This window comes from Trifolium pratense, linkage group LG4 (genome assembly GCF_020283565.1).
Source record: "Trifolium pratense cultivar HEN17-A07 linkage group LG4, ARS_RC_1.1, whole genome shotgun sequence".
NCBI classification, from domain to species: domain Eukaryota; kingdom Viridiplantae; phylum Streptophyta; class Magnoliopsida; order Fabales; family Fabaceae; genus Trifolium; species Trifolium pratense.
In genome coordinates this window covers 14,564,612-14,585,344 of record NC_060062.1, presented here as the reverse complement: position 1 = coordinate 14,585,344, position 20,733 = coordinate 14,564,612, and the positions used below count along the sequence as shown (strand labels likewise).

Sequence of the window (20,733 nt, the reverse complement as noted above, 5' to 3'; positions counted from 1 at the left end):
ACTCAGGCATCCCATATACTCAGTTGTCTTAAATTGTATTGTAATTCATATTAGGAAGATGATCGGCTAAGCTAACTCAGGCATCCCAAATACTCAGTTGTCTTGAATTGTATTGTAATTGCCTTGAAATTATGATCAGAAAATAAACAAGTGTTGTTGTTGCCTTCTGCACAAGGCGCAAGATAAGCTGTGCGAGGCGCAATGCTTGCTTCAGCAAGCAGTTTTGGCTACTGCCTCCTGCGCGAGGCGCAGTATGCGCGAACCTATTTATAGGCAGTGCGTTTTCTGACTTTTTAATGGGATTTTAGGGTTTCTAAAGCTAACTAAAGACTAGGATTTATAAGTGAACTTCTCTTGGGCAAACACTAGGATTGGGATTGATTCATCGCCTTGGGAAACACTTTCATATTGAATTTCTTGGTCACGAGAAGAAATTCGGGCAGAGGGTAGAATTAGAATAAATGCTAATTCTTGTAATCTCTTTGGAGGATTTCATTGTAATCAAGTACTTCATTTGATAGTGGAACGAAGAGTTGCTCACCCCTAGATTAGGTCACTTTGACTGTATTGAGTAAACAATTCTTTTTTTTTTTGGTTTGAACTGAGTAAACAATTTTATTGTGTTCTTTATTTATCGCCGTTTTTATCTTTTCTTGTGATTGTTATTGTCGTTCTCATTGTTTGGTTGCTTTAATCGTATTTGCTCCACACATCAAGTTCTATTATTGGTTTGATTTTTAATCGAATTCACAACAAATTGGACTTACCATGGTTTTAAATGGTGGTTCACATTTGAATTTGCAACCGTAATATTGCTCTTGTGGTAGTCTCTGCAACGTCATTACTCCGTAATTGTGGTGTAATCTTAAATCACATGTTACGATCGCATTAATTATTAGATACAATCATTTTAGCCATCGTTCCAATCAAATCGACCCACAAACGGCTAAATACAGCCATGTTTGTCTAAATCTTTTCAAAAAATTAAATTTTCATTTTCTATCCTAAAAGCAAAATTCTAAATTTGATGCAACAATGGAAAGAACTGCTGGACAGAGTAGCATAAAATATCACACGCAATTCTGCTTCTACAACAAAGCAACTAATTTACTCAAAACTTTAAATAAATAAATAAAAAATAGTCAATTTATTTTAGGGTTAAATAATGTTTACCTTATATAATGTTAGCGAATTTAGATTTATTCTCTATAATATTTATTCTTTATGACCTTCTGTATCATTTTTACCCCCTATAATTTTAACAAATTTTAATTTACCTCATCTCAGCATAATTTTAAATCAGTATATTTTATGAGAGGCTAAAAAGTTGGAATATTGATATTACAGAGAATAATAAAAAAAAATTATTATTATAGGAAATAAACAAATATTCTCTAACATGGCTAAACACTATTTTACTCATTATTTTATGAAGAAAAAAAAAACAGAGCAATGATTACTAAATTTAAAAGTAAGCTAACAGAACAGTAGAATCTGATTCACAGCAGATGTGTTTACACTTATAATTATAACACTTAACAACCAGGGCCCCATTCATCTGGCAAACTTATTGTGAATTCAGTAAACATAAATAGACAGTAAGGAGTAATAGTAGAATCTGAATTCAGTTTTTTAAGTGACCAATATTTAAAGAAAATTATTATAAGATTAAAAACAAAATTTATTGGTAAAATTGTTACGGTGAATAGTGCATTTCTTTGTACTGTGTTACTGTGAATAGTGCATTTCTCTATCATCCATATCTTATTAACGGAATAGGATTTCCTGCGGTAAATGTTTCACGCTGTTTCACCTGTTTTAAACAAGGACCGTCCGATCTAATCTGAATGGTTCAGATTGATTTGGACTGATTTTGTATAGATTCAATATGAACCGACCGATCTGAAATGGACGGATGAGATCTAAAACAGCGTGTAACTTTGTGATTTCCAACTGCAGAGAATCTTGATCCCTTATTAACCACTTTGACTATTTTGTTAATCAAGAAAAGACAATTCATCAAAAACTTATTTTATGTTATGTACTGTCAAGTAGTTTTTAAAAAATGACAATACATATGAGTGAACTTATGAGTGAAGGTTTGTATTGGGTTTGGGCTTATTTATGGCAAGTTCTAACATGTGGATCATATGGTGCACAGTGGACAAGTTAGCGATTTTATTATAACGAATACGAATTTTATAAAATTCACTGGTTGGATTGAAAGTTTATGTCATATAGATCATCCATAAAAAAATTTAAAATCATTTGATATGTTATTGAGACTCATAAAGATTAACGGTATTTAATAAAAATTTATAAACCGTTAATTTTGACGGGTCTCAATTACATATCAAATGATTTTTATTTTTTTGCAAAAAAAATTATGGATGATCTATATGATATAAACTTTCAATCCACCGGTGAATTTTGTAAAATTCGTATTCGTTATAATGAAATCGCTAACTTGTGCACCGTACACCATATGATGCACTGTGCATGTTACCCAAAGCCTTTATTTAGTATTGATAAGCATATTGTTTTGGTTCACTGGTTTATTGAATTTCAAAATTTAAAACTGAGAATCAATCCGAACTAGTTACCTTTTTCTTGGTATGGTTTTTAATACAAACGAAATAGGATTGGGTAATTTTCAATTTGATTTGTCAATATTGCCCGAACCGCTTACACTTCTATGGTACCTCTAAGGGCCAAAAAAGACACAAAGGTAGCAAGACATTATAAGTATGTTGGCATCCCAAAGACACCACCTAAGAAGCACCATCATGCAATATATGAAATAAAAATAAAATAAAATTAATACAAAGGAATCTTGGGGGACTAAATCAAAACCCAAGGTATAAAAATCCATCAGACTCATTAAAAACCTTACAAAAAAAACTCAACGGGACAAAACTCTAATGATGTGAAAAAAAAATATAGGGATAAAACAATGATTCAACATAAACAACAAAATCAACAAAATATATAAAGGTATTCCTAGCCTATTGTGATTAAAACCATTTCAAATAGAACTAGCAAATTATTCCACCAAGTGAAGCTATTTGTAGACAAACCAATGTTGGCCAATTTATCAACATAACAATTCCCTTCTCTAAAAATATGAGACTTTAAAATGCATATAAGAAATGAAGATGCATGTAATTCCTCCATTTGTTATTAAAGTCCGAGGAATAATGTGATGTTGCAGGCTTGAAAGCCAATGTAACAAGCTATGAATCAGTTTATAGTCAAAGATGATGCAAATCCTTAGCAAAAACAATTTCAATGGCCAAAATAGCTCTCATCAATTTAACATGGAGAACAAATGAAACATCAATATTGAAAGCATAACAACCTAAAAAAGTAGCTTGATAATCTCTCAACACACCACCACGTACTACATTGCCAAGACTACCAGCTTCATATGAGTTGCATTTAGTCCAAGAAGTTAAAGGATGATACCACGAGATCTTTTTGATTTTAGGAGTCTTAGGAGGAGGGTGAATCTTCACATAAAAAGCTTTAAGAATTACAAATTCTGCCATACTAGGAGCAACAATAATGTTAGTATAATTTCTACTAAGGAAACCATTAGAAATAATATAATTGATAGCACATATTCTTACCATAAAACCTACAACTATACCTGCATAACCAAATGTGTTAAAAATATTAATAATGACACTTTGGATGACAAGCTTGTATTGGCCAGACCAAAATTTATGTCAAGAGGTGATGATATGCTGCATAGAGCTAGTGTCAATATGTATACCAATATAATATGCTACAATCAACTCCAAATTTGATTAGAAAATGACGCCGACAAAAGAGATGCAAAGAGGATTCTAGATGAGCACCACATATCACATCTGTAAACAATAGCACCATCTCTAAAAATAAGTTTTAGCCATAGGTAAATCGTTAATGAAGGAGTCTCCAAACAATGATTGATTTAAATGGAGAAATATCTCTGTGCCACATCATTTTGGTCCAATGAAGCAATTGGCCAGAAGACATTTGAAACTTATAAGCCTCTTTAAAATTAAGAGACTCATCCACACACTTTGAATCCAAACAAGCTTAGGATATTAAACCTTAGGAATAATTATCTTGTTGAGCAAGTTACACATGTTTGGAATTTTTTGCATAATAAAACCAGGAATGTGCCATTGATTATTCACAATGAAATCTCTCACCTTAGCATTGAGGATGAGGCTAGAATAAAGGGCATCCTCTAAGTAATTATCAAACCAAAAGTTAATATAAAACTCTCATCACCAACAAAACATATAGGGTTATCCTTCACATCTAAAATTTTTCTTTCAATTCCTTTTGAAAAATATGATAGTGAGCGAAACTTATTTTCCTATTGACTCTAGATCTTAGAAGCAAAGCCCGTTGATTTTGAGAACTTAGATGCTCCCCACTAAAATTAATCATAGCTCTTTCTTTGATGTATGTAAGAGACCTAGCTAAATAATCCAAACCTCTTTTAAGAATAGGACAAATGATATAAATATGTAATATTTTTTTAGGCAATATAAACATAAAGTCCTACATAATTTTGTCTATTTTAAAAAGCTTACAATATAAGTTGCTTATAAGGCCTCTAAAAGGCTGCCCTTAAGCAAGTGCGCATAGTTAAAAGAAGAGAAGATTAACATGCATAGTTAATTATCACTCTCTTTTATTTTGTTTTTGAATTGATCAGATACTGCATTTCTAGACCAGGGGGTGCAGGATTTACGATGAAATTTTTATTTTGTAAAATTGTCTAGTGGCAAAAAAAGTTACCATGAATAAGTGAGAATATCAAATTCAAATTTTGGTCTCTGCATATCGCAACGTTTCTACCAATTGAATTATACTCGAGGACAAATATTTTTACTTCTTTAATATATTTTATAACATTGAATTAGGAAATTAGGATTAAATACAATTATTTGATTAGATAAAAAGAGATGAAATTAAAAATAAGTATATAATAATAAATTTAGTAGAAAAACAAAACTACACCAATATTTAATTTTTTTCATATAAAACTAATATTTATTATACCATTGCATATATGAATGAATGACATGTAGTGGCAAAACGTTTCTATAATTCTAAATTTTAATTATTCTTTTGCTACAAACTATTTACAAATCAAAGCTTAGTGGCCCAAGCCCATCATATACATTAACCTACCAACATAACCCTAAATTTCTAATGTTATCATTTGAAGAAAACCAGCCGTAGCTAGTGTTGTCACACTTCATCTTTTCTTTCTTGTCCTTCCACTCTCTTCTTTTACCAGCAACTGTTATAAGTTATTCCCTTTTTCTTTCTGCAGTTCTTATTTCTTTGTGATAGAAGTAGTAGCTCATGGGTGCAAATAGAAAGTTTCAGGGTGTGCAAAGATCACAAATTCAAGATTATATGTGCAAATTTCAAAAGTTCAGGGTGTGCAGCTGCACACCCTCAATTGCATGTAGATCCGCCCCTGCATACCGGATACATTAACGAACTTAAAAAGTCAATTTTGCTTATAGTCTCACACATGGAGTATTCTTAAGACACTCATTAGTATTTTTATTAATTTTATAATTTGTTAGTGTAATTAATTGACTATATGAAGACAATAATACCATATTAACTAAAAATAAAATAGGTAACTGGGGTAAGCTAACCCCACTGCCCCCATGGGGGATGACTAACGACATTGTCTTGGGGATTTCTATCTTTTGTGCTCACTATCTTGGTGCGAAGAAATTGTTGTCTTTTTTTTTCTTCACAAATCAATATGTTGTGTGGTACGGCTAGAGATTCATCATAGATCCTATCATCTACTCCCTTTTTTTGAGTTTGTTTTTTCTCGAATTGTGATCCGATTTGAATTAAAACTATGTATTTTCTCTTAAGGCATATCTTGTGTCTTTTTTTAATGTTATTCTTTGGCTTCTTCAAAAAAATATTTATAATTGGGGAGGGATATATTAACTCAAAGAGTAGTTCTTTTAAGTTACTCTAAATCAGCACCCTTCATTTTATTTTAATTTTTTTTTGGTCAAGTCATTTTATTTTAATCTAATGATTCTAATTAGTTATTAAATCATCTTATGTGATCATGGATTATTAAATCATTCCCTTGCTCCGTTATCCCTCGATGTTGGCCAATGACGATAAAACGAATTACTGTGTTGGGTCTTCTTCCTCCCAACATTTCTTAAAAAACATGGATTGCACTCTAAGAGTATACTCGTGAACTGATTCAATTCATTGGTAATTTCAATTTATATTTTAGATATTTGTTGTTGAATGTTACCAACCAGAATTTTGAATTACACTGTCGGCCACAACTATCTAGCACCTCATCAACCAGAATTTTGTACAATATACTACTAGAGCTTAAAAAGATTAAATTAATTTCTAAATTGGGTAAAACCGAAATTTTGAGGGGCTTGGAAGCAACTTAGGGGATTTAGAAAATTGCTTTTTAGACCTCCCATGTTGCTTTTTAACCCCCAAAAATTCCAAAATACCCCAAATTTTGGGCCAGTTACGTTTGGTTCCTACAATACGAACCTGCATAAATTTTGTATTCTAATGGCTACAACTTCAAAGAAAAGCTTGCAAAAACCAATAAAAGACTACCCTTCGTACCCGACGAAACGAAAACTCTAAACTTCGTATTTTATGAAATGAATACGCTAGGTTTCGTATTCTACGAAATGAAGATGCCTGATTTCGTATCCTAGGCGTGTTATACCAGTAAAACCCCAACACTTCATTAGTTTGAAGAAAACTGGGTTTTTAGGGATGTGAAGGGCGATTCTTAAGGTTTCAATCGCGATCGAGAACGACGAACAAGGATCTCAATCAATCAGTTTCATTCAAGCACTGTTATTCGTCTCACTGAATCGCTACAAGAACAAGGGTTTGTGTTGGAAATTTAGAGGACCTATTCTGTTGGGTTTTTGTATATTGGCTACATTTTGCGAAAACATATTTTAGCCAAGTGTTGAGACAAATGTGCTGACCCCAAGTGTTGTGACAAATGTTGTTACACTTTGGAACAACACCTGACTCTGTTCTGCGCGCGCCAGCTAGATGTTTTTATTTTCTACTCAATCTTTTGAAGATCTGTTTGAAGAATTATTTCGTGGTTTCTTATACAACAAGGCGCACGTGATCAATGTGTTTCAGAAGGCAGCTGAACCCTAGTTCTATTTTCCAAAGGAATTATATTTTTGGAAAATATATTTTTGTGTTTCAAAAATAGAACTATTATTTTCAAAAATATATCTTGTGAAGATTGCTGCAGAAAATATAAAAGATTTATTTCAAATAAATCTTTGTGCTTAAAGAAGATTAGAAGATTTAATTTTAAAATATATTTACAACAAATATATTTATGGGAGGAATATTTGATGCAAAGAAAGATTTGGTAAAAATATATATTTTGCATCTAGAAGATTTCTTGGAGCTGAAGCATTGTGAAAAGCCCACGAGGCTGTGCTATATAAAGGGTGCTGCTAACCCTTATTATTAACCGAAACTTGAAGCTAAAATAGAATATCAAAGATGTAGTCTTTTAAGGGTTTCGTGTCTTTAAGCCACTCTCTAGGAGAGTTGGTGTAAAGTGAACCACTCGGGTTGTGAGATGGTCACTATGTCCTCACTCAGAAACCTATAGGTAATGAGTTGAGTATTGTATTTGGAGGAAGCTTTTAAGCAACTCCAAATTGTGAACTTAGTCGTTGGCTAGGTGGTGATGTTATTGAAGTGTGTCTTCATCTTTGTCAAGGAGAGTGTCTCCATTATGTTGTTATTGAAATCCTTACTGGTTGTAAGGTTGAGGGGAGTGAGACGGGGTCTCATATCTAGGAGTTCCTAGGTAGAAGTTGCATTGGGTAGGGATTAAGTGAGGAGTTGTAAACGGGGGAGTTTAGCTCCGAATTAATACTGCTGATAGTGAATTTCCTCCTGGATTGGTATCCCCCAGATTAGGCTGTTAGGCTGAACTGGGTTAACAATTATGTGTGTCGTTTATGCTTTTCAGTATATGTTTTTAATGCTCTGTTTTATTGTTCTTACTGCTAAGACAAGTGTTGCGACAAGTGTCGGCACATCGTGGACAACACTTGTCTACTGTGTACCAGAATTTCAATTGGTATCAGAGCAGGCATCCTGTTCTGTATCTGGGTGAGATCCTAGGGAAGATACTTTCTGGTTATGAACAAGTAAGGAATACTGAAAAGTTGTTTGGACTTGAAGAAGTTCATATTTGTTTGAATGGTCCCTAGAAGTGGAGGATGGACTATTCATGGCACGATGTATAGCTTTGATGTTTGAGCTTCTGTATGGTTTGATTTATTTTCAAACCTATGTTAACCTGTTGCACCTGAAGTGTGGAGTTTGTGCAAAGGTCATTATGGTGTGCCTGAAGTTTGTTGAGGAGTTTTCTGGTTTGAATTCCGCTGCATACATATATGATGGGAAAACTCCTGGTGGTTTTGAGTGTGCTACACTCTGTTCTCCTCTGGTGAGGTTCAACTAACTTGTTGGAGATGCCAACGATACTTGAGGGTGATCTCAAGTCCACTCATAAAGGCACTCATATATGAGTTTGTTGAAGAGAGATCTGAACGAAGTTGTGAGCAATTTATTTTTGCTTCTAACCCTAAAAGCCAACTTCCAGTGGCTTTGATAAAGGATCTCTTGGTGTGTTCCTTGAGAAGGGGACTGATGTCGTCCCAGATGTTGCTACATCTGACCAGCAGTATGCAAAATCTTGTTGGATTTATTTTGACACTAGAAACTTATGGTTGACTTCTTGGGTGAGTTTATTTCTGATCCAAGTAAGTGGTAGTGCAGATGTGTGTTTTGCTTTTCCTGTGTAAGCTTGATAAAGGATCTATTATTATGGTACCTGAGAAGGGGACTGATGTGCTCCCAGATGTTGGTACATCTGACCTGCAGATTATGCAGAATCGTGTTGGATGACAGTTGGGCATGTAAGGTGCTTGGAATTATGCATAGGAGTGCTCAAGTTGTATGGTCAGAAGAAGCTTATCTGCCTATGTGAATCAGAATGTGGAGGTTCTGATCTTTCTTTAATAGTATGCTCTAGCAATGCATGACTATTGATTCCACTAGTAGTGGATGTAAGGGCAGCAAAATATTGTCAGATACTGAGGTCTGATAATTGTCTATGGTTATCTACTGCAAGTCACTCGAGAAAAGGGCTGATAATCAGAATCTTAGTCAAGCTTTTAAGCAAACTAAGAAGTTTTGGAGTTTGTGAGTGACTTCACACTTATTAAGCATGACATCTTGCCTATTCAAAAGGTCATGATACAGAGTGTGGTTCTGCAAGGATAGTGATCAAGATGTGTCCTTGTTAAGGAAAAGGGTTAGAGTGTTGTTCAAACATGTGTGGATGATCTGGTATTGAAGGTTAATCAACTACTGATGGTTGATCCTCTTGTGTCCCCCTGCTGTTGTTAATTGTGACTTTGGTGCTTCCACTAAGGCCACAAGTGATTGTGTTGGTGAAACTCTCAAGGAAACTATCCCTGAGACAAATGTTGTACCAAGTGTAGGTACATTTGTGGCACCTGCAACTGCCACATATTTTGATACATCTGCAGCACCTGAAACTATAATAGATCATAATGTTTCAGATATTTCTTACCAGATGAATACTACTGAGAAAGAGAATACTACAAAAGTAATTATGACTGGTAATAATTCTGCTGATCACTGTGTTGTGTACTATAAATCTGATGAGAGTATTAGGTCTTTGTTTGCTGATAAAGAACCTTCTGTTGACAAAAGTGTGGGTGATGATCCTGATGTTGTCATTGTGAATGATATAGTGGCTGGTAACAAGTCACTAGATAAGACACCTAGTGCTAATGTTGTAGGAAGAATCAGAAGTAGGGCTGGTAAAAATGTGACAACTGTCAATACACTTGTCCAGAAATCTAAATCATGAACGGTGACAAGATTTGTTGGGAAGAAACCTTTTTACGGTCCACCAAGGACAAAGAGTAATAATGTATCTGTTACTGGGAGAAGAAAAAGAGTCTGAAAAGAAAGAACCCCCTTCTAGTAAATCAGACTTTGAAAGGGAGACAAGTGTAGCTACATTTGGTGACACATTCAGAAGAAGTGTGAAAGGAATGAAGGTCTGATGAGAACAGTGTCTGATCTAGGTGACTGTTTTGATAAGTTGGTAAGGGGATTTGTAGTGAATGTTGGTGACAATTGTGATGATCCTAAAAACCCTGAGTATAGGCAGGTTTTTGTGAGAGGAAGGTGTGTTCACTTCTCACCCTCTATAATCAACAAATTTTTGGGAAGAAGTAATGAGGAAGTAGCTGAGCTGGAAGTCACAGATAATATTTGTAGAACAATCACTGGGAATAGGCTGAAGCAATGGCCTTGTCAAATGAAACTTTCTGCATCTCAACTATCTCCTTTATATGCAGTTCTGAATAAGATTGTTGTTGTTAATCGGGTTCCTACCACTCATTCCAGTAATGTAGCCAAAGAATTGGCTAGGTTCATTTATGTTGTTGGAACTAAGGCCAGGTTTGATTATGGTGCTTATGTCTTTTATGCCACTTTGGAACATGCTAAATCTTTTGCTCTACCCATAGCATTTCCTACTTTACTGTGTGGTATTGTTCTTGACCAACATCCAAATATTCTTGTGGACACTGATGTCCCTTGTAAAAGAAAAGGAAAGCTGAATATTGAGCAAAGGCTGCTTGCAGGGACAAATGTTGCAGCAGGTGTTGGTACATCTGTCCAGCAAAAGCTGGTGCTCTCACTAGGCAGCAAATGATAACTGACTTGATTGAGTCTAGTAGAGCTCTCAGGAAACTGAAGACTGTGATGATCCTTTGAGCAAAGAATTCATGAAGGTTTTTGACATGGGTAGATGTGTTGAATTTTCACCTGATGTGATTAATAAGTTTTTGGGCAGGAGTGAAGAACCTGAAGCTGAGGTAGAGTTTTCTGACAGTGCTATAGGCTTGAGTAACTTTATCTACACTGTTGGTACCAAGACCAAATGGGATTTTGACTCTTATATTTTTCAAACTACTAAGCATGCTAAGCCTTTGGATGTGAAGATGCCAACAACATTTCCAATGTGCTTTGTAGTATTATTCTTGATCAGCATCCAAGTATTTTGATCAGCTCTGATGTTGTCTGTAAGAGGGAATCTCCTCTCACATTGCACTATAGACTAGTTGAAGGGACAAATGTCCCACATAATGTTGCAACATCTGGCAAGAAAATTCTGGCTTCATGACAGAAAAAGAGATGATTGCTGATTTGATGAGACCTATGCAAGTTGAAAACCTTGTTCGAAAGAAGTATGTCTTTTTAGTTGTTGATGATTCCTCCAGATTTACTTGGGTAAATTTTATTAATATCGAATCAAATGTTGTTACTCATGTTAAAGGTTCTGTCAGTTCAAATGTTGTGGGTAGTGTTGGAACATCTGTCAGATGTACCTCTGAAACTTTCAATCTGGTATGAATGTTGCTGTTGTTGATAACACTATTGTTGAAATCGTGCATGTGTCATCTTCCAAGGTTGTTGGTTCTGACACTTTGTCATCCCTCACTAAAGTTGTGGTTGAGTCCCCCAAAGGAACCTAACATAAGTCTAATGTCATATCGGATGTTGAAACATCCTGGACCAACCAGTTAGTGTTGTTGAAACCTGTTCTGCAATCCCCCAAACTTATGCTGATATGGTTCTGAGAGTCCTCAATCTAATGAGGTTGAAGATCAACTAATGGTGGTTTGGAGTATTAAGGTTTTGAATGTGGTAGAAGAAACTAATCTTGATGATCTTCCACTTGACCAAAGTTGTTGCTCAAAGTGTGACTAAAAGAGAACTAGCATGGTACGATTGTTTGGATGTGCATTCTGCTGAGAAGTATTACATGTGTTCAAATGTGTCATGATCAGATGCGATAATGCTCAGATATGTGATGATCAAAGGTGATTACTACTATGGTAAGTGATTGTTTCAGACCTGTTTCTGAAACCTCTAGTTTGATGTTCTTATGTGATGACAATATATCTATTGTTGAAGATGCTTTTGGTATATGTCTCTTGAGATTGACACTGAATAATACTCATCTGTGTTGAATAACTTGTCTGTTCTGGTACGAGATGTTGTAACATCTGTCTCAACATCGTGTTATCTCAAGTGTTCCAACATTGTGTACAACATCTGTCACCAAAATGCTAGAATGTGGTTGACTATGAGCCAAATATTGAGGATGATGTTCTGGGCATCATTGTCACTTGACAGGAAGAGAGTTGACATCTCTTCTGTCCTCTTAGAGAATGTTTCATTCATTTTGAAGAAAATGTCTAGAAATAGAAATTTGTGTTTTGAAGGAGATAATGTTATGAGAAGCTGGATTTTTTGTGAGTATGTTTTTAACTATGAAGCAAGCTACAACGTTTATGGTGAAGCTACCAATAACCTTTATGGGTGTAATCTCTAAGAGTATTATGAGACAACTCTTTGAGATTGAAAGATCAGAAGCACTCCAAAGCCAAAAAAAAAAAAAAAAAGGAGTGTCTTTGACTTCTGACTATAGATTTCTTTTGTCGGACCACATGTTCCTAACATTGTTTTCTCTGCCGGTTGGTACATGTTGGTTCCAAGAACAATGTTTTCTCATGCTCTTGTCATGTTGTGGAAACAAGGGGAAAATGTCTATTTTATGAGTGTGAGTTATATATATATATATATATATATGCATGTGTTGAGGGGGAGAAATGCTATTCAGGAGGAGTAGTAGTGTGTAGCTAGCTTGATAATGTGTTCTGCTAGCTTATGCTCTGATAGTGTGTTTAATGGTTGTGGGAGTGTTATGTTCCTGATGTGTGATGTCATGTCTGATGTCTAGACATCCTGATCTGATGTGTGAGAATTTATTTTTCTCAGTATGTGGGAGTTTATTTCTCCCTATGTGGTTCTTTTGTGAGAGTTTAGTTCTCTCTGTTATGTAACTTGCACTTCTGATACTGCTATGGTACCTCTTTGCCTCTATTCTTTTGTTTAATGCACACTGACTTTATTTGTCAGAATTTGTGGCTAAAAAGGGGGAGTAGTGATCTGTGACATCGGGTATCTATCTGTGTGGACAGATGTGCTGACATCTGGTATCTGCGTGATGTGTGGACAGATGTGCTGACATCTGGTATCTGCGTGATGTGTGGACAGATGTGCTGACATCTGGTGTGTATGTTGTTGCGGTTCTTTCTGCGATGTGTTAATCTTCTAGGCCTATGTCTGAGTGGAGTAAATGTTACCTTCAGCTCTGTGTGATGTGTTGCAAGAATTCCAAAAAGCATTTAAATTTGTAGCATAGGGCATGATCATAATCATAGTCATAGAAATATGGATGATTCATCGTGCTTAGTCATAATCATAGAAATATGGATGACTTTTATGCTTAGGATCACAGTCATAGAAATATGGGTGATTTAGGTCACATTCATAGCAATATGGGTGACTTAGTTAGTTACATTCATAGAAATATGGGTAACTTGTACATGCTTATTTATGAATGCACACATGTGTGTCTACAACAACCATTAAGCGTTAATCACTCTGATTGAATGCTTCTGCTATTACAAGGATGTTGTAGTTCCTATGGTTGACTACATTGTATGCTTGTGCTCCATCATGCAAAAATTCAGGGGGAGTGGTAGTATGAATAAGTGACAAGTGTGATGCCAGATGCTGAGACATCTTGGCTTTATTCTCTGGTGGCTGGGAATTTATTTTTCCTAGTTCTATGTCTGTGGGAATTTATTTTTCCCTGGTGATCTTTTGTTGAATGGATGTACTCTGATTATAGGAGTTTATTTCTCCTATCTTTGAATCCACTATGAGAGTTTATTTCTCTTTATCTGCTCTGTGAGGCTATATGTGTTTATTCCTGCTATTGCATGCCTCTGATGCTACTTACCTCTCTTGGAAGTAGTCTTACTATGTGTTACTTTCTTTCCTAATTGTATGATCATGTTGAATCGAAGGAAAGGTAATACTGTATCTCTCCATATACTGGTCTAATATTGTTTTAGCCAAAATTTGCCAAAGGGGGAGATTGTTGGGTTTTTGTATATTGGCTACATTTTGCGAAAACATATTTTAGCCAAGTGTTGAGACAAATGTGCTGACCCCAAGTGTTGTGACAAATGTTGTTACACTTTGGAACAACACCTGACTCTGTTCTGCGCGCGCCAGCTAGATGTTTTTATTTTCTACTCAATCTTTTGAAGATCTGTTTGAAGAATTATTTCGTGGTTTCTTATACAACAAGGCGCACGTGATCAATGTGTTTCAGAAGGCAGCTGAACCCTAGTTCTATTTTCCAAAGGAATTATATTTTTGGAAAATATATTTTTGTGTTTCAAAAATAGAACTATTATTTTCAAAAATATATCTTGTGAAGATTGCTGCAGAAAATATAAAAGATTTATTTCAAATAAATCTTTGTGCTTAAAGAAGATTAGAAGATTTAATTTTAAAATATATTTACAACAAATATATTTATGGGAGGAATATTTGATGCAAAGAAAGATTTGGTAAAAATATATATTTTGCATCTAGAAGATTTCTTGGAGCTGAAGCATTGTGAAAAGCCCACGAGGCTGTGCTATATAAAGGGTGCTGCTAACCCTTATTATTAACCGAAACTTGAAGCTAAAATAGAATATCAAAGATGTAGTCTTTTAAGGGTTTCGTGTCTTTAAGCCACTCTCTAGGAGAGTTGGTGTAAAGTGAACCACTCGGGTTGTGAGATGGTCACTATGTCCTCACTCAGAAACCTATAGGTAATGAGTTGAGTATTGTATTTGGAGGAAGCTTTTAAGCAACTCCAAATTGTGAACTTAGTCGTTGGCTAGGTGGTGATGTTATTGAAGTGTGTCTTCATCTTTGTCAAGGAGAGTGTCTCCATTATGTTGTTATTGAAATCCTTACTGGTTGTAAGGTTGAGGGGAGTGAGACGGGGTCTCATATCTAGGAGTTCCTAGGTAGAAGTTGCATTGGGTAGGGATTAAGTGAGGAGTTGTAAACGGGGGAGTTTAGCTCCGAATTAATACTGCTGATAGTGAATTTCCTCCTGGATTGGTATCCCCCAGATTAGGCTGTTAGGCTGAACTGGGTTAACAATTATGTGTGTCGTTTATGCTTTTCAGTATATGTTTTTAATGCTCTGTTTTATTGTTCTTACTGCTAAGACAAGTGTTGCGACAAGTGTCGGCACATCGTGGACAACACTTGTCTACTGTGTACCAGAATTTCATATTCCATTTGGTTTCTTTATTATGTCTGCAATTTACATGACCCATGTCTGGCGTGTGGATTGTATTCCATGAGAAAATTCTATAACAAGCGTCAGTTAACACCATTTCGTAACAATATCAACCAATACAAGCACAACAGTTCATGAAACCTGTAAAGTTTGTCACGTAACTACCAAAGTCACTTCCTAGCGTAACTACAAAAATGCAGAACGTCAGCAATTCCATGAAAACTTAAAAAAAAAAAACGGTATAAAGCATAAATTACCTGTTGTGTGACTTCAAATGAGTGTGGGATCCCTCTTTTGGTGAAAAAATGTTGCTTTGAAGCCTTCCAATCGTCCCAAAATCGCCCTAGGCCTATATACGCATACTTCGTAACATGTATTACGAAACTCAGCGATTTCGTTTCGTAACTAACGAAATGCTGAAATTTTTTCAAAACCGTGACACTTCGTAACCTGCGTAACAAATCCATGTGTTTTACTCAAAATTTGGCTAACAATCCAACGTTAGGTCTTGTGAAATATCATTTTGTATCCTACAATACGAAATTAGGTGAGTTCGTATTGCAGATTTCAAACTCCTTATAAGGGCAACATGGTCAAACTAAGGGGCCTCAAATTAAACATGAGGGGCCAAAAAAGCAATTTTAGGGGATTTAAAAGAACAAAATTCAATGCCCAAAATGAATATGGCCTGCTACCATTTATGGGCCCAAGATGAATATGTGCCTATTGTATTGCTCCTAGTTAGTTCTTTTTCTTTTTTTTTTCTATTTAAAAATGTTTTTGGTATTATCCTTTCTATTTTTAAACTATTTTTGGAGTATTACAATGAGCTGGGGATCGAACCCAGAACCTATAACGTACTACCCAAACCTCTCACCACTAGATCAAACCTAGTGACTTAACTGTTTTTGGAGTATGATTATGATGTAAGTAGAGTTTGATTAATAATTTTATTTTATTTTAAAAGAATCAGTTTGACAAGATCTAATCAAGCAATAAAACTCCAAAAGCACCTTTGCTTGAGTTGTTCTGTTTTTGACACTTGGGTTATGAGGTTTCAATCTTGTGCTTGTTGTGGGGAAAAGGCTTAGAATATATCATTAAAAGTCATTAGAAAAACCAAGTCTTAGTTTTGATAAGTTAGTAAAAAAATAATAATATTGTTTCTTATTTAATTTATATAACTATTAAATGTGAGATTTGGGGCAAAAAGGGCTTGCATAAAATTTTAAAATATTATGCTCTTTTTTCATGTTTCTCATTAGCTTTTATTTATTCTCATTAGCTTTTCTAGTTTTCTCTCTTGTAACAAAAAAAAAAAAAAAAAAACTAATTTTCTAGTGAAACATGTGTGAATCATGCAAGTTTTCATGAGACAAACAATGGAGAATATTTGGTTTATAGTCAATTCTATGGAGGATATTGTCTTTGAGAGAATTTTGAGCGGAACCAACTCACCATGAGTGACCTTGTGAGATGAGTGTCAATTTTTTGAGAAGTTAATGTTCATGAAAATTCTAAGCTTCTAATTTGGAACTTACTTGGTAATTCTTTTGGTTTTGACTAAAGTTATTTTCTAACAATAGAAAGAAAAGGATGAAATCGATGGAATTTATGAAGTCTTAGTGCCCAAACAAGATTTTATGATAATGAGAGTCATCCTTAATGAAGAAAATGAATGTTCAATGAAAATCAGTGTTGGGCATAGTTAAAAGGTTAAGAAACAAGTCATAAGAGTCAGAAAATGAAAAGTCACTTATGCATAATTTTGAGTGTCGTACAGTCCCGTAGGGTTGTACTGCGGCTATAGGGCTATCACATAAGACCAAGTGCAATGGGTATGTTGAATCTCATTTCAACTGCAAAATTGGTGTTGAAACCATTGCACCTATTGTGTTGAAACTGATGTGGATGAAAGAGGAGATGAATATATTCAACTGAGTTGAACACTGCCACGAGGGACAGCTGTAGCGTTGCGATTGGCCCAGACAGGCGCGTGTGGCACACGCGCCGACAGAACGCGTGAGGGAGCATTGAACATGGAGAAAGAAGCTTTGGTTGGATAAAGCAGGCCACGTGGCTAAGATGCGGACTCTCCCACCGTCGTGGCACTCATGGTCGCAGCTCACCATTGCGGCCTTCATGGATGCACCATGAACAGGGCAAAGAATGAAAGAAACCCAAAACCAAAAGAGAGTAAAACCCTCCATAGGCGAGTTTCTAGTGTTCTTGTTATTGCGAGTTTCTAATGCCCTCCATGCGCCGTTGCGCATCGATCAGCCACCAAAGGCATTTCCCACACCACCTTCCCGTAACTTCTAGCCTAATTAGAAGCAGTTGAATAAAAAGTTAAGAAAGGGACAATGGTCCTCTCATTATTTTGAATGAATAAATAATATAAACGTGCATACCTTTAAAATGGGTGACGTTTATTTATACATTAAAACTATAATAATATACACTTTAATTTCTTTACTTCTATTTCTGTTAAGAAATGAAAAGGATCTCAACTCAAAATAAATATTTTAAACGTCGACCTTCAAAAACAGTCAACCACATATATATTTCACCGATAAAATCCATTCATCTAAAATAGTGAGCATAGATCCAGTAACCACCACCTAGAACTCATTCATATAACATTGAATATGACATAATTACTCCAAATAAATGGTGTTGAACTTGCAAAAACAATTTAAACAAAAATATCAACCAAACTCAACCAATTTAATATTTTTTACCAAGTCCAACTCCTTTCAACCTCACACACGTAATCACGCACAAAATTAAAAGAATTAAACAATATACATGAACAAATTACGTTTACACATAACTTGTTCCCCATTTTTAATTCAATGGAGGTGAACCTTGCCAAACTAGTGCAAACAAACACTGATTTTAAAAACTTAAGATAATACCAAAATACACCTTTGTTATTATTTTGTATCATCTTAATTTTAATGCATTTAAAATTTTCAATTTATATGCTGAAGGAAAAGCAATTGCTTTGACCACAATCCCTTCTTTGCCATATTGATCTTGATCACACTTTTGAATGATTCATACCACTAAAAAAATTAGAATTAACAACAACAAAAATAAAGACAAATAAATTAAAATTGTATTTAATTTCGTCTCTAAAGACTAGAGACGACACAATTTGAAACCAATTTCATTTTTCTGTCACTGATTTTTGTTGTTAATTCAATTTTTCTAATTTCATCCGGAAGGTTTGGTAGTGATACTACAAACCTTGTCGGGGAAAGCTTCGTGGCAGATTTCATTGAAGACTTTAACAATCACACTGTGATAACAACTAGAATTGAGATGAAGAAAACACCGAAGAAGATCTTGAAGATCATCCTCCGAATCGATCTCATTTTCGAAGATCATTTGAAGCATAGAGTGTTTGAAATCATGATATGGATCCTCCGAGTCCTTCTCGACCGCTACGGTGTTCATCAGTGGACTTTGTTTGGGTACAAAGTAGTTGTTTGTTGTCTCACCTTCAGAAAAGGTAGTGGTGGAGAAATCTTCGCTGTCGTCGATGCTACAAACGGCGCCGTTTGGTTCACCTGAATTTGTAGTGGAAGAACCTTTACTACTTGGATTTGTGATCTTTTGGTTGATGGAAATTTTGGGTTTTTGGGTTGGTTCGTGTACTTGAATTGCTTTTGATTTTGCACATGATCCACAACTTCCATTTGAAGTGAAAAATGTTCTTATAAGGTTTTTCTTTTTGGAAGACATTATAGTAAAATCTCCTAAATTATATTGACACACAAATATTTATATATAAATATATGGTATAGAAGAAAAAAAATAGAGGATACAATGATTTTGAATTTTGGTGATATGAGAAATGAAAGTACTAACAACGTTGGAAAAAAGTTAGAAAGATTGATATGTTAAGGTAGAGGTGTTGTTTGGTAGGATTCCTTTTCAAACTAACTATGTGATGATATGCTAAGCTTTATATATAAATAAATGGTGGTAGATTTCATAAATAGAAAAAAATAAAAATAAAATCATTAAATAATGGTGGTAGAAAAAGGATAGGGTGGAAATTAAATTATTGAGTTGGATTGTGGGATCAATGGGGTCTCTTTCGGATATGTTTGGTGAAAAAATTAGATTAGAGATTGAGTTTAGATGGGGGTTTAGTTTTATGAAGGGTATTAGCTGACTTGACGTAGCTAGGAGTATAAGGGGTTAATCATTAATTGATTAATTTTTGGAATTAATCATAATGAGATTCTTTGTTAGGAGTTATTTTTCAATGACTGAAATTTATTTTCATATATAGATATATTCTTTTAAATATTTGAATCGGCCAATTGCTATTGTATCTTGCTTTTGTTTTTTTCCTTAAGGAGCTAACTCCAAAACAAAAAACCGAAAAAATATCATTAATTTTTTTTTTTTTGGTTACAAAAATATCATTAAAGTTATTTTAATAAAATAATAAATAAAAACTATGTGCTGTCTCTATTCTTTTTATACAAAAAGATTGTTGTCGAAGTCGGGATCTCTATTTGTTTGAGGGGTCTTGCTAACATGTGCCTTTAGGACACATTTTAACTTTTCCCTTAATTTTTTATTTATTTATACCATTTAATCAATACTATGTACATCACTCTCAAGTCATTTATTTTTCACTTTATATTTATGTTATAAATTATTAATGGTTAAAAAATATAATTTAGTAAATCACCGATTTCTTGTTTTTTCATTCACTATTTTTTCTTATTTTATGTGAAATTGTCAAACTCAACAATTATTGTAAAAATATTTTTTTATATATAAATGGTTCAACGTTAATTTTTTGAACTAGTAATATTTATAGCGACTATATCTACAAAATTAATAAAATTTGATCTGGTAATTTAAAAATGGTAAGTACAATTATTTAACGAATAGTGTTTATAATTAGGACCACATCGAGGTCTCTACTCCCCAACCGCACAACCAGAACAAGAGAAACCAAGCAAAAGAAGACAAGATCGAATCTCCAAGTATCGTCTTGTGCTCCATAATTCTACAAAAGAAGCTTAAATTACAAAGCATAGAACTAATTTACGGTAAGATTCTAACGTAATTTTAAAATGGTAATTACTTTAAAGGATCTTCTATGAATAAAGTTGGCTTACAAGGAAACGGGCCTTTTCTTTCGCATTTTACCGGGCCATGAAGTTTTGTCTCTTATATTGAGTCTAATTTGGAGCATGAATAATTAGAGATGTTCTTCGGATCAATTTAAATAGATTTAACTAGGCATGCATGGTAATAAAACTCATACTCACCGGTATCTGTCCAAATCATACCTGTTTTGATGGGAAAAACCCGAGTTGATTGAGTTTGGGTTTGGGTTTTTCCGATTT

The 20,733-nt window shown here is 34.5% G+C and overlaps 1 protein-coding gene across 1 annotated transcript; it reads right to left on the bottom strand.

Annotated features, from left to right (window-relative positions):
* Window positions 1-17,597: 17,597 nt before the first annotated feature.
* On the bottom strand, window positions 17,598-19,287 carry LOC123922156 (transcription repressor OFP6-like). The gene is made up of 2 exons (XM_045974901.1): window positions 18,605-19,287; window positions 17,598-17,675 (listed from the first exon to the last, which is right to left on the bottom strand). Exons 1-2 carry the CDS (start codon window positions 19,100-19,102, stop codon window positions 17,598-17,600), a joined length of 576 nt encoding a protein of 191 aa, XP_045830857.1. The 5' UTR covers window positions 19,103-19,287.
* Between the last annotated feature and the right edge of the window lie 1,446 nt (window positions 19,288-20,733).